The 16,913-nt window shown below is 55.7% G+C and overlaps 1 protein-coding gene across 1 annotated transcript in view; it reads left to right on the forward strand.

The window, feature by feature from the left end:
• ARHGEF17 (Rho guanine nucleotide exchange factor 17) overlaps window positions 1-16,913 on the forward strand; it is a 39,760-nt gene that overhangs the window by 17,423 nt on the left and 5,424 nt on the right. The window contains exons 2-20 of the mRNA XM_015852666.2: window positions 5,560-5,637; window positions 7,218-7,400; window positions 8,005-8,121; window positions 8,550-8,642; window positions 8,716-8,892; window positions 9,245-9,295; window positions 9,753-9,862; window positions 10,006-10,091; window positions 10,273-10,391; window positions 10,617-10,830; window positions 10,944-11,017; window positions 11,150-11,343; window positions 11,422-11,672; window positions 12,677-12,923; window positions 13,016-13,102; window positions 13,193-13,260; window positions 14,218-14,366; window positions 14,458-14,632; window positions 16,620-16,859. Coding sequence (XP_015708152.2) covers window positions 5,560-5,637; window positions 7,218-7,400; window positions 8,005-8,121; window positions 8,550-8,642; window positions 8,716-8,892; window positions 9,245-9,295; window positions 9,753-9,862; window positions 10,006-10,091; window positions 10,273-10,391; window positions 10,617-10,830; window positions 10,944-11,017; window positions 11,150-11,343; window positions 11,422-11,672; window positions 12,677-12,923; window positions 13,016-13,102; window positions 13,193-13,260; window positions 14,218-14,366; window positions 14,458-14,632; window positions 16,620-16,859 — 2,713 coding nt within the window. The remainder of the gene's footprint in view (window positions 1-5,559; window positions 5,638-7,217; window positions 7,401-8,004; window positions 8,122-8,549; window positions 8,643-8,715; window positions 8,893-9,244; window positions 9,296-9,752; window positions 9,863-10,005; window positions 10,092-10,272; window positions 10,392-10,616; window positions 10,831-10,943; window positions 11,018-11,149; window positions 11,344-11,421; window positions 11,673-12,676; window positions 12,924-13,015; window positions 13,103-13,192; window positions 13,261-14,217; window positions 14,367-14,457; window positions 14,633-16,619; window positions 16,860-16,913) is intronic.

Consider the following 16,913-nt stretch of genomic DNA (forward strand, 5'->3'; position numbering starts at 1 on the left):
GAACAGAAATGGATCCAAGTTTGCAACTCAAATGAATCCAAATCTGCAACACAAAGGAGCCAGGGGTGGCAAGACAAGTGGGACTAGGACTGCAATTAAAATGGGTCCAAGACTGCAACTTATTTGGGTCCAAGATTGCAACTCAGTTGATTCCAGGACTGCAACCCTCAGGCCAGGTCTGTGTCCTCAGTAAGTGTGGGATTGCAGATAAAATGGGTCCAAGGTTGTATCCCATTTGGGTGCAGCATTATAGTCTAAAGGGTTCAGGAATGCAACAGAAACACATCCAGGATTGCAAACCCAATGAGTATGAGGCTTATTCAAATGAGTCCAGGTTTGCAACCCAAGTGGTTATGGGATTGCAATGAAAAGAGCCTGAGATTGCAACCCTGTTGGGTTGGACTGTTGTCCTGAGAGGTCCAGGACTGCACAGTTGATCTGTGATTGCAAATGAAATGGATCTGAGATTGGAACCCAAATGGGTTGAGGATTTCAACTGGGACTGCAGCCCAGAGGGGTCCAAAATTGTGTCTGGGACTCCAACAGAGATGGGTCCAGGATTGCAGTCCAGATGCTTTCAAACCAAACTGGCCCTGATTGCAACCAAGTCGAGCCTGTGGTGAGTGGGATGCTGCAGAAGCAGTAAGGAGGGCCTTGCAAAGAGCCTCATTACCCCTAATGCAATTAGCCCTCTGCAGCCCACGCCAGGTCCTTCCTCCCCAATCACAGGGAGGGTTTCAAGCTGTCTGCATCCAGCCTGCATTACATGCACCGAGCTGCCCGTTCTCTGCCTTGCACCCCAGGGAGGGCTGCCTGTCCCTCCTAGGTGCCGAGAGGAAATTGCCTGTCTGCAACAGTAGGGTTCAGCCCTGCTGCACTGCACGCCGTTGCTGGGGAAACGGGCAAGCGGTTAATTAGATTTTCATTAACGAAGCAGGAGGGAAGGAAGCGCTGCAAGAAGATGCTGGGACAGCGAGCAGGGATGTGGGTGCTAAAGGGTGTCGCTTTTTGGGGGGGGGGTCCTGCTCCGTGCCTCAGTTTCCCCAGCCTCTATGATACGGGGAAGGTTTGCTCTGTGCCTCAGTTTCCCCTATTAGAAAACCCTCTTTTTAAAGCCAGATCCTGGAAATCCCGGCTGCGCTTTGAGAGAACGATACGTGGAACCCTAATGTTGGGAATACATTGGATACACTGTGACCCCCAAAGTGCGAACGCATCATCCAGCCCCATAACCACCACCACCATCCCAAAGCATCCCCATCTCCCAGGAGCTGATGGCCACAACCCCCCTCCCTGCAGCAGCACCCAACCCTGCGCCGTACGTGCGTGGGCACGGCTCAGCCCCGCTCCCATCTCTCTCCACCCCGGTGCCCGTGGGCACCTCCCGGGGCCGGGGACACGCTCACCCCCGGACGCAAGCACGCAGACGCACGCAGCCAACGATCGCTCTGCAGGAGGGTTCTATCGGTGTTATCATTTTATACGGCTGCCTATAAATAGCTCCTTCTTTTCTATCCCCCCTCTGCGCCGCTGCGGAGGTTTTTTTTTTTCTTTTTTTTTCTTGAACCAAACGGGGTTTGGGGGGGGGGGTCCGTGGGGGAGAGGTTGAGCTTTTTTCTCCTTCCCGTTGGGCCGCGTGGGACGGACCGAGCCCGGGACCCCGCATGCTGCAGATGGTGAGGACGTTGGCGCAATTCACCATCGCGCTGGAGGACATGAGAGACATCGGGGACGGCATCGATGCTGCCTTCACCGCCGCCTCCGGGCTCGGGGGGGCTGCAGAGGAGCTGCCGGAGAAGGGTCGCGGTGGCCCCGAGGTGACGCGGAGGAAGGGGACCCCCCTCCCCGCCGTGGGAGCAGGGATTGGGTGGGGGGGACACGGCTGGGGGTGGGTGAGGGGGGGAACGGCTGCGTCACGGTGGGACACGTGTGTTGAGTGGGGTCTGGAGCGCCGTCGCTGTGGCAACCGAGCATCTTCATCCTGTGCTGCATCCACATCCCATGGCTGCAGCCTCAGCGGTGCCTCCGTCCTCAGCCTCATCCCACCCCTTCATCCTCATCCTCATCACAGTCATCTTGTGCCTTCATCCTCATCTGTGCCTTCATCTTCATCCCACACCTCCATCCCCATCCTCACCATCCTCATCTTGTGCCTTCATCCTCATCCCACGCCCCCATCCCCATCCTCATCATCATCCTCTTGTGCCTTCATCCTTATCAGTGCCTTCATCCTCATCCCACACCTCCATCCTCATTCTCATCGTGTGCCTTCATCCTCATCCCACGCCTCCATCCCCATCCTCATCTTCATCATCATCCTCTTGTGCCTTCATCCTCATCCCACGCCTCCATCCTCATCCTCATCCTCTTGTGCCTTTATCCTCATCTGTGCCTTCATCTTTATCCCATGTCTCCATCCTCATCCTCATCCTCATCTTCTTGTGCCTTCATCCTCATTTGTGCCTTCATCCTCATCCTCATCACAGTCATCTTGTGCCTTCATCTCCATCTGTGCCTTCATCTTCATCCCACACCTCCATCCTCATTCTCATCTTGTGCCTTCATCCTCATCCCACACCTCCATCTTCATCCTCATCCTCATCTTCTTGTGCCTTCATCCTCATTTGTGCCTTCATCTTCATCCCACACCTCCATCCCCATCCTCATCATCATCCTCTTGTGCCTTCGTCCTCATCTGTGCCTTCATCCTCATCCTCATCACAGTCATCTTGTACCTTCATCTTCATCTGTGCCTTCATCTTCATCCCACACCTCCATCCTCATTCTCATCTTGTGCCTTCATCCTCATCCCACACCTCCACCCTCATCCTCACCATCCTCATCTGTGCCTTCATCCTCATCCCACGCCCCCATCCCCATCCTCATCATCATCCTCTTGTGCCTTCATCCTCATTTGTGCCTTCATCCTCATCCCACACCTCCATCCCCATCCTCATCTTCATCATCATCCTCTTGTGCCTTCATCCTCATCCCACGCCCCCATACCCGTCTTCATCTTCATCATCATCCTCTTTTGCCTTCATCCTCATCTGTGCCCTCATCTTCATCCCACACCTCCATCCTCATCCTCGTCTTGTGACTTCATCCTCATCCCATGCCCCCATCCCCATCTTCATCATCATCCTCTTGTGCCTTCATCCTCATCTATGCCTTCATCCTCATCCCACACCTCCATCCTCATCCTCATCATTCTCATCTTGTGCCTTCATCCTCATCCTCATCACAGTCATCTTGTACCTTCATCTCCATCTGTGCCTTCATCTTCATCCCACACCTCCATCCTCATTTTCATCTTGTGCCTTCATCCCTATCCCATGCCTCCATCTTCATCCTCATCCTCATCTTCTTGTGCCTTCATCCTCATCTGTGCCTTCATCTTCATCCCACACCTCCATCCCCATCCTCATCATCCTCATCTTGTGCCTTCGTCCTCATCCCACGCCTCCATCCTCATCCTCATCATCATCCTCTTGTGCCTTCATCCTCATCCCATGCCTCCATGCTCCTCTTCACCTCCATCCTCATTTGTGCCTCCATATTCGTCCTTGCCCCCATCGTCATCCTCATCAGCACCTCCATCCACTCTGAGCTTCCATCCTCATCCTGTGCCTCAATCCTCATCCCACATCTCTGTTCTCATCCTGTGCCCATATCTGGATCTCATGTCTCCTCGTCACCTGTGCTGCCATCCTCATCCTCTTCCGTGCCTCCATCTTCATCCTGTACCTCCATCTTCATCTCATACCTCCATCCTAATACCACACCTCCATCCTCATCCCACTTTGTGCTGAGCATTTGGGGGCTGTGGGGTTGCTGGGGCCTGAATCTGCACACAGCCCCCCCACCCACCCCAGCCACATATGCTTGTTTGCACTGTGGAGGCGTGCAGATGAGGCAGGTGGTTGCAGTGCTGGGGTTGCAGTGCCCCCTACATCCCCTGATCCATGGGGTGCTGAGCATCTCAGTGCCACGCTGATGCAGGGTGAGGGTGGGATGTGTTTGGGGGTCCTGGGGGAAGCAAGATGGGAGCAGTCCACAAAGGGTCAGGAGGAACAAGCTGTGTGTGGGATGGGGAAACTGAGGCATGGTGCAGGGGCAGGCAGGTCTGTCCTGATACTGAAAGTTGTGGTCCTGGATGTGCAAGGAGGAGAGTTGCTTTGGTGGAGAGAAAGCAGCCTCAGCGTGGAGAGCAATGGGGAAACTGAGGCATGGCTCCGTCCATGGGCAGGGATGGGAAAGGGCATTATTTGGGGGTGAGTGTTCCAGTGTTTTGGGGTGGTTGTGCCCATAAACGATGTGGGGGTGCAGAGGAAATGGGGATGCATCCACACTGGGGTTCTGCAGTTCCAGGGACATCAGGTTGGAGCATCTCCTCATGGGGGACCTTTGGGGAGATCCCTACATGAAGGACTTTGGGGTGTCTGCAGTCCCAGGGCTCTTTAGGTCTCACTGTGCCCAAAGCCATTGGAGCATCTCCATCCCCATGGTCCCTGGAGAACCTCAGCACACAAAACTTTTAGGGTTTCTCTGCATCCAGGGTACTCGGAGCATCTTGGCACCCTGAAATGTTGGTTATCTCATACCCATGGTCCTTGGATCACTTCTACTCCCAACACTTTGGGGGTGTAGGGCCTTTGGAGGACTTCTGCACTCAAACCTTTTGGGGTGTTTCTGCACCAGTGGACCTTGTAGCACCTCAGAACCCCAAATCTTTGGGGTGTCTCTGCATCCAGGGTCATCAGAGTACTTTGGCACTCTGAGTTGTCGGGGTGTCTTATACCTGTGATCCTTGGACCACCTCTGCACCCAAAACTTTTGGGGTGTGGGGCCTTTGGAGCATGTCTGCACCCCAAACCTTTGGGGGTATCTCTGCATCAAAACTTTTGGGGTGTCTCTGCACTCAGGGTCCTTGGAGCATCTCAGTATCCCATAATGTAGGGTGTCTCTGCACTGAGGGTCCTTAGAGCATCCCAGCTACCCAGTACCTTTGGGGCAGCTTTGAATCCAGAGCCTCTAGAGCACTTCAGCACCCAAAACTTTTGGGGTGCCACTCACTTTATATCTCTTGTTCCACTGTGCCCTAAGGCTGAGCTGCATCCTGGGCTCCGCTTGGGGGCATGCCCCATTATAGGGGGGGACTCTGAGCCCCAGAGCTGCCCAAACCCCAAGCTCCACAATCCCCCCCAATGCTCTGAGTGCCCTCCTTGGTGCACACAGCATCAGAGCAGGATGGGACCAGCACGGATGCCCGGGTGCTGTCAGGAATTCACAGCACGGGGCCGCGCCAAGAGGGGAGAAGGAGCCCGCCAGCACCGACCCATGTAGGGCTGTGAGAGCTCCTGACGCGGGCGTGGAGGAAACCAGGCGTCGGTGTCATGTACTTCCTAATCCTCCTGGATTCCTCCATCGGGGCGGAGAGGGAGCTGGAAGCACGCCGGGCTCCTCTGGTGCACAGCCCCCGTGCCGGCACCGGAGGGGACGTCTCAGCGTCCCTGTTGTCACCCTGATTTCATTTGGGTTTTCTCTCCACCCGTGCAGGACATGAGGAAGCACGTCATCATGACACTGCTGGACACGGAGCAGTCCTACGTGGAGTCCCTTCGCACCTTGATGCAGGTAAGGGGGCATGGACGCGGTATGGGGGGGCATGTGATTGTGTATGGGGACATGGAGAGCTGTCGAAGAATGGCTGTCCCTTCCTTGTGGCCATCCCTTCCTTGTGGCCATCCCTTCCTTGTGGCCGTGCCTGGGATGTGGAGTCAGACCCCAGTGCTGTATCAGCATAGGAATGGGGAGGAGATGGGTGGCAGCACTGGGGACAGCAACAAATCAACCCCGTAGCTGGTCCTGATCAGCTGTCACTTAGAAGGGAGCGTATCCCAAACCTCTTTCTTGCATCTCCTGAGCCCCTGCTGGTGCACATCCCATGCTGGGGGACTTCAACACCCCCAACACCTCCCATGGCTGGTTTTTAGGGGGATTTTTAGGTCCTGTTTATTCTCCAACCTATTTCCAATCCCCCCCCCCGAGCAGCCTTACTCACATCTCAGATGGCTGTGAAGGTGTTTCAGAAAGGCAATGGCAATGGGTCCCCTGAATGCTAAGCCACACTGGCAAAGCTATAGGATGTCAGACCCTGCTGCTGCAGGTGGAAATCTGCATCTGTTGGGATGAGTATTTGGGCAGCTCTCATCCTGACACCTATTTTTGGCTTTTCTGATCAGCCCCCAGCGAGGCTAATCCCACAGCAGATCCAGATGTGCGCTGCTGAAGGACAAAAGGACCTTTTGAGGCAGCTCTTAGTGCAGATGTTGCCTTGGAGGGGCAAAAGGAGCCTGGCTCTAGGCCTGATTTTGGGGGAAGCTCTGCATGGTTCTGGGTTGGATGGTGTCTCTGCTGGCCGTGGTGTTGATGGCTGAGCTGTCACCCTTGGGACACATCCAGGGGAGCTGGTTTTCTAGGGCTCAAAGTGGCCCCAGCCAGGAGAAGGCGCACTGGTGACTGTAGGATCATGGCTCCAACTCATGGGGACCAGCTGCAGCTTCCAGCCAACCCAGGTGGTACAGGGGCAGCTCTATTTGCTGAGCTGGGGACCATCTCCATGCTCTTCTCCCCCATCATCAACACGGGGAACCTCGTCCTTAGTGGGTGGCACCTCCATTACCAGGTCAGGTGGAGACATCCAAAGAAGCCTGAAGTGGGACCTGTCCTACCTTTCTCAGTTCCATGGTCCTCCCAAAGGACAGCAGCACCCCATACCATGGGGATAAGGAGGATGCAAGGCTAAAGAAGGCTTGAGAAGGCCTTTCTCCTGGCCCCAAGATCCCTAAAGTCCACCCAGAAGTGATGGTTTGGGATCCTATGGTTGTGCTGCCATGATTTCCCAGTTGGGTGACATAGAGGGGACTGAGACAAACCTACTCTGCTCCCCACACTGCTGTGGGATGCACTGGGTGGGATTAGTCCCTGTAGGGTTGGGGTGCCAGCACTGGCATAGCCAGTCCCTTTGATCTGTCCCCAGATGCCCAAAGCCATGTAGACTTGACACTTCCTCCAGCATTCCATGCCTTTGGCTGGGTTCACTGGGGGAACCCCCTGCTGGGATGAAATGGGCTGAAAAAGTCATTTTGGAGACATGGGGGGGAAAAAAAAAGGTGGATAATCTTATGGTGCCCCAACACAACGATTCCCCATAGGGCTACATGAAGCCACTGAAACAACCCGAAAACTCACTGCTGTGCGACCCATCCTTGGTGGATGAGATCTTTGACCAAATACCTGAGCTGCTGGAGCACCACGAGCAGTTCCTGGAGCAGATCCACGACTGTGTGCAGAACTGGCACGAGAAGCAGAAAGTGGGCGACCTCCTGGTGCAGTCGGTAGGACCCGGCCCTATTCCCTGTTTTGGGTTTAGCCCTAAAGCTTTGCTTTATCATGCTTGTTTTCTCGGACACGGCCCTAAGTGGGGAGCAGGAAGCAGGGGGATGATGAAAGGATGGGCAAACCACGTCGGAGATGGAGAGAGACGATCTCCAGGCCCTTGGTCTGCTTAGCTTAACGGCGGGGTGGTGCAGCGGCCGACTGGCTCTGCAGCTCGGAGTTTCTGCATCGGGAGCAGAAATGTCAGGGCTGAAAAATCAAGGCGGGGAGCTGAGCCTGGGCAGATCCAGACGGACACCGTTTTAACCCTTGGGGCAGCTTTTCCAAGCTCCAGCTGTGCCCTGACCCCGTGCTGATCCCGTTTTTCCTATTCCATAGAATCACAGAGTGATAGAATGGCCTGGGTTGCAAAGGCCCACAGTGCTCATCCATCCCAACCCCCTGCTGTGTGCAGGGTCACCAACCAGCAGCCCAGGCTGCCCAGAGCCACATCCAGCCTGGCCTTGAATGCCTGCAGGGATGGGGCATCCACAGCCTCCTTGGGCAACCTGTTCCAGTGCGTCACCACCCTCTGGGTGAAAAACTTCCTCCTATTTCCCCCAGTTCTCCAAGGATGTGTTGGTGAACATCTACTCTGCCTACATTGACAACTTCCTTAACGCCAAGGATGCTGTCAGGATCGCCAAGGAGGCACGGCCGGCATTCATGAAGTTCCTGGAGGTGAGTCCTGGGTCACCATCTTACTGGGAGCCACTGGTGAAGCAGAGCGGGTTAGTGGGAGTAAATTGGTTATCTGTGCTGAAAGTGGGACTTTTCCATCTTCTTATTTTTTTAACTGGGGAAAGCCTTATCTAAGGTCATAGAATCACAGAATGGCCTGGGTTGGAAGGGACCTCAAGGCTCATGGAGCTCCAACCCCCCACCACAGGCAGGGCCACCAACCTCCACATTGATACCAGCCCAGGCTGCCCAGGGCCCCATCCAAGCTGGCCTTGAACACCTCCAGGGATGGACGGGGCATCCCATCCTGGGTGCTGTCAAAAGGAGGCACCCACACCCCAAAGCAGTGTCACTCTATGTCCTGGGATGGTGCCATGGCATGTCCCCATTGTATCCCATCATCCTTGTCCCCCACTAATGTTCTGCAGCAAAGCATGCGAGAGAACAAGGAGAAACAAGCTCTGTCTGACCTGATGATCAAACCTGTCCAGAGGATCCCGCGGTACGAGCTGCTGGTGAAGGTAGGAGGAGGGGCACTGGGATGAGATCTGTGCCATCCTGGGAAGGAGTGACACTGTGGTGTCCCCTTGGCAGGACCTACTGAAGCACACACCAGAGGACCACCCCGATCACCCCTTCCTCATCGACGCCCAACGCAACATCAAGCAGGTGGCCGAGAGGATCAACAAGGGGATGAAGAGTGCTGAGGAGGTGGAGAGGAACGCACGCATCGTGCAGGAGATCGAGTCCCACATTGAAGGGATGGAGGATGTATGGATGGGGGTCTTGGCATGGGATCCTGGCTGGGGGTGGGTGATGTGGACACCAGCTGCAGGGCACAGGGACAAGAGGGGACATTCAGTCACCCAAGGGAGCAGTACCCATGTCAGAGCTGAACCCAGCACCAAACACATGGAGTGGGTCTTTCCTTTCACCCAAAACTCAGTCAATTTGGGGGGCTGACCTATGTTGGGCCACTTGTTTCCTCATTCAGGTCCTGCTTTCCCCATTCTTGCCTCCATGGCTTGATGGGAGGTTTGGAAAGGGTACAGGGTGACAACTCAGAGCTGTTGGGGTCCAGGGGTAGGAACAAAGCCACTCATGAGCCTTTTTGTCCCCACAGCTCCAGGCCCCACTTCGCAGGTTCCTTCGACAGGAGATGGTGGTGGAAGTGGTAAGTGGAAGTGGTAAGAGATGGCCCTCTGTCCCTTGTCCCCATGGCACATTCACTTAGGTGCCATTGTGCACCAAGCGGGGCAGTCAGTGATTGGGATGATGGGTCATGTCCAACAGGGATCATAGATGGATGGATGGATGGATGGATGGATGGATGGATGGATGGATGGATGGATGAATGGATGGATGGATGGATGGATGGATGGATGGATGGATGGATGGATGGATGGATGGATGGATGGATGAGGGCAATATAAAATTCCCCAAGTGCACTGGGAAAGATGAGACAGGGAGAGCCTGCAGTAGCCCAGGTTCAGGGATGGACAGAGAGGCTGAAGATGGAATCCTGGCATTCCTATGGGCTCCCCCAAGGACCACTGTGGGGGTGGCACATGGAGAGGCTGAGGCAGGGCTGGGTGCATTCGCGCTCCCTTGTGTCTCTTGCATCTCTGCAGAAGGCAGTGGGTGGGAAGAAGGACCGTTCTCTCTTCCTCTTCACGGACCTGCTGGTGTGCACCACGCTGAAGCGCAAGTCGGGCTCCCTTCGACGCAGCTCCATGAGCCTGTGAGTGCTACCAGGAGTGGGGGGCATCCATCTTCCTTTCACATTGCATCTCTCTGGGGTTATCCCACCTCCTTGGGGCATCTTTATGGGCTTGGGATGGTTTTAGGGAGGAGGTGCGGCTCAACCAACCCCTTGTCCTGCAGGTACACAGCAGCCAGTGTGATTGACACAGCCAGCAAGTACAAGCTGCTCTGGAAGCTGCCACTGGAGGATGTGGACATCATCAAAGGTCTGTCACTGCCTGATGCCAATTCCATGTCCTCAAAGCCATTAGTCAACCCCTAGACAATAGTGATGGGTTCAAAGCATTCCATTGCTGGAGCTGACACCACCCTGGCTAAAAGCATTAGGCCTCCCCTGGGCAGCTCTGGGGAGGAAGGGGTTAATGTCACATGTATGTCCCCTTTCAGGTGCCTCACAAGCCACCAACCGTGAGAGCATCCAGAAGAGCATCTGCCGCCTGGATGAAGATCTCAGCACACTGGGCCAAGTCAGCAAACTGTCAGAGACCCTCAGCTTCCCCCACCAGGTATGGGGATGGTGGTCCCCTGTGGGTGACCTCCACCATGAGACCAGCTGGGATGTCCTCACTGAAACACAGAGCCTGTGGGAGGGTTGGTGGCCCTCAAAGGACCCAGATGCCACCAGCCCTGAAGCCACAGGAGGGTCGGGACGGCTTCCAAAGGATGTAACGTGGGATGGACGTGGGGCTTGTGGCGTCCCCCGTGGACCCTGATGCTGTCACCCTCCCCAGAGCCTGGATGATGTGATCAAGGACCTGATGGCCGCCATCCACCGGGAGCTGGCGGAGAAGCAGTCCCTGTCCTTCAGCATGGCCTTCCCCCCCAACAAAGTGGAGCTCAGCGCTGCCAAGGCCGATGGCACCGAGTCCTTCATCTTTGAGTTCCCCAACCCCGACGCACGGCTCGGCTTCGAGCAAGCCCTTGAGGATGCCAAGAAGAAGCTGGGTAATGCTGGGACATGGGGTGGGAGACAGAGATGGGCTCAGCATCTCACACCCCATATTGCCCAAACTGCCTCCTTTATGCCCCAATTTTCAGCTCTTCTCTTATTTCCCCAGCTTCCAGCAAGAACTGCCTGGACCCCGAGTTCCTCAAAGCCATCCCCATCATGAAGACACGGAGCGGGATGCAGGTGGGTCCATCTGCTGCTCCCACATTCTTGGGAGGGTGCATTTGGGTATTCCTGTCCATCAGCGGGATGCCACCGTGCCAGCACCTTCCCAAATGACCTCTCCTTGTTTTGTTTTTTTTTGCCCCTTTCCAGTTTTCTTGTGCTTCTCCCAGCCACAACAGCCCAGAGAACGCCCATGAGGTGTGGGTGTGCAACAGTGATGGCTACGTGGGGCAGGTCTGCCTGCTCAGCATCCGGAAGGAGCCCATCGTTGAGGCGTGCATCGCTGTCTGCTCAGCCAGGATCCTCTGCATCGCCTCCGTGCCTGGCCTGAAGCGACCCTATAGGTAAGGAGACCCTCACCCCATGGATGGTGCCAGCATCACCGTGTCATGGTGCTGGAGCTGTGGCTGTCCCCATGGCAGGGAGCGCATGGAGCCGATTGTCAGCCCATCTTCAGAGCCAGCACCGACGCAATCAGAGGATTCGGGGCCACAGCAGTGCCTGCACATCTCCATCTCGGGCTCATCACTGGAGCTCTCTGAGCCTGTTGACAGCACACACCGGGAGCTGGTGCCCTTTGACAGCGATGACACAGACGATGAGTCCTCGCCCAGCCCCTCAGGCACACTGCAGAGCCAGGCCAGCCACTCCACCATCTCCTCCAGCTTTGGCAGTGAGTCATCCCCATGGGGGGGAAAAGTCTATTTTTTGTCCCAAACCAGCAGGCAGCTCCATCATCACCCATGTGGTTGTTCCCCGCTCTGCCTTGGGTTCATTGCATTGATAGAAAATGAGCTTCCATTTCTCTTTTAAAGAAATGCAAGGAAAAGACACGGGGAGATCCTAATTTGGATCTCATAATGACAGGATTAGGGTGGAAGCTTATCTTCTGTTGTAGAACCATAGAACAGGACTGGGGGAGAAGCTTGTCTTCTGTTGTAGAACTACGCAATCATAGAATGGCTTGAGTTGGAAGGAATTGCACAGATCTGCTTCCAGCCTTTATGCCACTAAATCAGGCATCAGCTCAGGCTGCCCAGGGCCCCATCCTACCTGGTCCTCAACACCTCCAGGTGCAGAAGTGTGAAAGGTCTGTGTTGGGTGAAGGCTGTCATTGCAAATCCCATTTCTCTTCTAAGCTGCAGAAACTCTGGGTAAAGAGATAGGGGCAGGTTCCTACTTCAGACTCCACGATGCTGAGGTTGGGGAGGCAAGTTGTTCCTCATGTGGGGTAAATTCTGGCATGTTTTGGGGTCAGCATCCATCCCTTCTCCCTGGGTACCATGAGGGCTTTGTACAGCATCCTGTGCTCTCATCCCCATCACTTGGACAGGCGATTTGTGATTCTCTGATCTACTACTCGAACAGGTTGCTCAGAGCCTGTTCCAGCCTGACCTTGAATGCCTCCCAGGATGGAGATATCATGGAGTCCAAGAAACATTTAGATGTTGTACTGAGGGACATGGTTTAGTGGGAAAATATTGGTGGTAGGTGGACGGTTGGACTGGAAGTCCAGGATGCATGGGTGGATGATCTTGGAGGTCTTTTCCAATCATGGTGATTCTGTGATCGTGGCGAGGTTGGGTTGACAGCTGGACTGGATGATCTCAGAGCTCTTCTCCAACCTCAATGATTCTGCACACCTACAACCCATCCCCTCCTCGCTCTTCCCTACAGATGAGGAAATCCCAAGCTGCAAAGAAGCAGCAGCAGAAACGACGAGCTCAGAGGAGGAGCAGGAGCCTGGCTTCCTTCCCTTGGCCACTGCCTTCGGTCAGAGCCGGCGTGGTGAGAGCCCAACAGATGGACGAGCCCTTCGGCGCTCCAGCCGCGGCTCCTTCACCCGCGGCAGCCTCGAGGACCTGCTGAGCCTTGACCCTGAAGCCTACCAGAGCTCCATGTGGTTGGGCACTGAGGATGGCTGGTGAGTCCCCTACACGTGAGGATCCATGCGAACACAGCTCAGCCCTTCATGAGCCTCAACCCCGTGTTTTTTAATCTCTCCCATCTCTGCAGCATCCACGTCTACCAGTCATCGGATAACATCCGCAACAGGAAGAACAGCATGAAGATGCAGCACGCTGCTTCCGTCATGTGCATCTTGTAAGAGGGCTTTGGGTTTGTTTGTTTTTTATGGGGTGGTTCCAGGCTGCCCAGCAGTGCTTCTCACAGCTTTCCCCCCCCCCCCTGCAGGTACCTCGATAACCAAGTGTTCGTGTCGTTGGCCAATGGAGAGCTCATCGTGTACCAGCGAGAGCCAGGTGGGGCTGCTGGATAGACCCCAAAGCAGCGATGGTTTGGTCCCCAAGGGAGGGATACTTTGGGTGTCAGCACCCACATGGAGGGCCATCCTTGAGGGATGCTGAATGGGCAGCCCCAAATGCTGAGCATGGTGATCTCTGCTCACCGGTGTCCAAAAGGATATCAGCTCATGTTACCGCTGCCAATGTCCCCAAGCTTACATCTCCTATAGAGGGATATAAGTCAGCATCTGGATAGTGATGTTTCCAACCATGTCCTTCCCCCCAACTGGGGGTTTTGCTGCTGAAGTGACCCTTCCATCACCACATAATCCTTACAGGCCCCTTCTGGGACCCCTACAAATCCAAGACTCTATCCCTGAGCTCTCAGGGCAGGGAGGGCCATCTTTGAGAGACGCAGAATGAGCAACCTCAAATTTGGAATATGTGTTCTCTGCTTCCAAAGGACATCAACTCAGGACCCCACACTTGCCCCACTTGCAGCCAACTCTAATGAACCTGCTTTAGCAGGTGGGTTGGATTTGATTCCTTCCAACCCCTATGGTTCTGTGATGTCCCCAGGCTCAAGTTCCCTACAAAGGACAGGACAAGAGGAAATGGCCTCAAGTTGTGGTGGGGGAGATTTAGGTTGGATATGAGGACAAACTTCTTTACAGAAAGGGTTGTTGAGCACTGTGAAGGGCTGCCCAGGGAGGTGGTTGAGTCTCCATCCCTGGATGTGTTTAAAAAACATTTGGATGTGGTGCTCAGGGCCATGATTCAGCAGAGGGCTGTTAGTTAGGGTAGGATGGTTGGGCTTAATGATCTTGAAGGTCTTTTCCAACCTGAGCAATTCTATGATTCTATGATCCATCAGCAGCTGGATGTAAAGTTTCCAGCAACCTCTCACTCACAAACCACCTCAAGCTGGGGGTTCTGCTGCTGTCACAACCCCTGTATCTCCCCCTGTCCTTACAGGTCGCTTCTGGGACCCCCAGAACTCCAAATCCCTCTCCCTGGGCTCCCCGGGGAGCCCCATCACCAAGATGGTGGCAGTGGCAGGGAAGCTGTGGTGCGGCTGCCAGAACCGGGTCATCGTCCTCAACACAACCACGCTGGAGCAAGAGGTACAAGGGCAGGCATGATGCCACAGCGGGGGCACAACACATACAGCCTCTGGTGGCTCTGGGTGACACCAGCCTGGCTCTATCCCTGCAGCACACGCTCCAGGTGGGGCAGGACAGCGGGCGTAGCGTGAGCTGCATGGTGAGCGCGGCGCCCGGCGTCTGGCTGTCGCTGCAGGGCAGTGCCCTGGTGCGTCTCTACCATCCCACCAGCTACGAGCAGCTGGCCGAGGCCGACATCACCCCTCCAGTGCACAAGATGCTGGCTGGTAAGCACACAGAGCCCCTGTTCATTATGGTTTCCCGTTTCCCATATTCCATCTGCATTGCCTCCCGTTATAACGCGCTTTGCTCCGGAGCCTTCGAGCATCTGGTAGTGCAAAGTGCTTCTGTCCCATCTGCATCCCAACCAGCTGCAAGGAATGAGGGTCCCTGCACCCAACCTCTGCATTCTGCAGCCCCTGGCTGCAAAACCCCGTGCAGAAATGGGGTCCAGATGCAGGATCCCATGCAGCAGTCAGGACCTGGGTAGAGAACCCCATACAGCAGCCAGGACCTGGGTAGAGAACCCCATACAGCAGCCAGGACCTGGGTACAGAACCCCATACAGCAGCCAGGACCTGGGTACAGAACCCCATACAGCAGCCAGGACCTGGGTACAGGACCAGGTATAGCACCAAGGACCAGGGTCCAGAACCCCACAGCCCAACCAGGACCTGGGTAGAGAACCCCATACAGCAGTCAGGACTTGGATCCAGAGCCCCACACCCCAACCAAGACTTGGGTACAGATGCCCACACCCCAACCAGAACCCAGTTTCAGCACCCCAACCAGGACCCAGGTATAGGACCACATGTAGCAGTCAGGACCCAAGTGCAGAACCCCACACCCCAACCTGGATCTGGGTCCAACACTCCACACTCCACTCAGGACCTGGGTCCAGAACCCCACAGCCCAACCAGGACCCAGATACAGACCCCATACATTAGTCACAACCTAGGTCCATAACCCCACACCCCAACCAGAATCTGGGTCCAGAACCACACATCCCAACCAGAACCCAGGTCCAGAGCCCCATAAAGCAGTCAGGACCTGGGTCCAAAACCTCACACCCCAACCAGAACCCAGCTACAGAACCCCACAGCCCAACTAGGACCCAGGTCCAGAACCCCACACCCCAACCAGGATCTGAGTCCAACACTCCACATACCACCCAGGAACCATGTCCAGAACCCCATACAGCACTCAAGACCTGGGTCCAGAACCCCACACCCCATCCAGAACCCCATAAAGCAGTTGGGACCCGGGTCCAGAACCCCACACCCCAACTGGAACCTGGGTACAGAACCCCACAGCCCAACCAGGGTCTGAGTCCAACACTCCACACCCCACCCAGGACCCAGGTCCAGAATAAAGTAGTCAGGACCCCAGTCCAGAATCCCACACCCCAAACAGGATCTGAGTCCAACACTCCACACCTCACCCAGAACCCAGGTCCAGAACCCCATATAGCAGTCAGGACCAGGGTCCATAACCCCACACCCCAACCAGAAGCCAGGTCCATAACCCCACAGCCCACCCAGGAGCCAGGTCCAGAACCCCATAAAGCAGTCAGGACCTGGGTCCAGAACCTCACACCCCAACCAGAACCCAGGTATAGAACCCCACAGCCCAACCAGGACCCAGGTCCAGAACCCCACACCCCAACCAGGATCTGAGTCCAACACTCCATACCCCACCCAAGACCCAGATCCAGAACCCCACACCCCAACCAGAACCCCATAAAGCAGTTGGGACCTAGGTCCAGAACCCCACACCTCAACCAGAACCTGGGTACAGAACCCCACAGCTCAACCAGGATCTGAATCCTCCACACCCCACCCAAGACCCAGATCCAGAACCCCATAAAGCACTCAGGACCCGAGTCCAGAACCCCACACCCCAACCAGAGCCCAGGTACAAAACCCCACAGCCTAACCAGAGCCTCGGTCCAGAATCCCACAGCCCAACCAGGACCCAGGTCCAGAACCCCACACCCCAACCAGAATCCGGGTCCAGAACCACACATCCCAACCAGAACCTAGGTCCAGAACCCCATACAGCATTCAGAACCCAAGTACAGGACCTCATACAGCACTCAGGACCCAGATCCAGAACCCCCACACCCCACCCATACCCCAGGTCCAATACTCCAACCAGAACCCATTCCTACCCATCACTCTGTACCCACCCTCCCCTCCTCGCCCCCCACCCCAGGTTCGGACGCCATCATCCGGCAGCACAAAGCGGCGTGTCTGAGGATCACGGCTCTTTTGGCCTGCCAGGACCTGCTGTGGGTCGGAACCAGCGCTGGCGTCGTGTTGAGCTTGGCCATGCCTGGGAAACGAGGAGCGGAACCGCCGCCTCCTCCCCTCGGTTTACCGCAGGGACACACCGGGCACGTCCGGTTCCTCACCGCTATGGAAGTGCCCGAAGGATGCGAGCTGCGGGCGGGGGGTGCGTGAGGGGATGGGGGGTGGGGATGAGGGATTGGGGGATTGGGGTTTGGGG

The sequence above is a fragment of the Coturnix japonica genome, chromosome 1 (assembly GCF_001577835.2).
Source record: "Coturnix japonica isolate 7356 chromosome 1, Coturnix japonica 2.1, whole genome shotgun sequence".
Taxonomy (NCBI): Eukaryota; Metazoa; Chordata; class Aves; order Galliformes; family Phasianidae; genus Coturnix; species Coturnix japonica.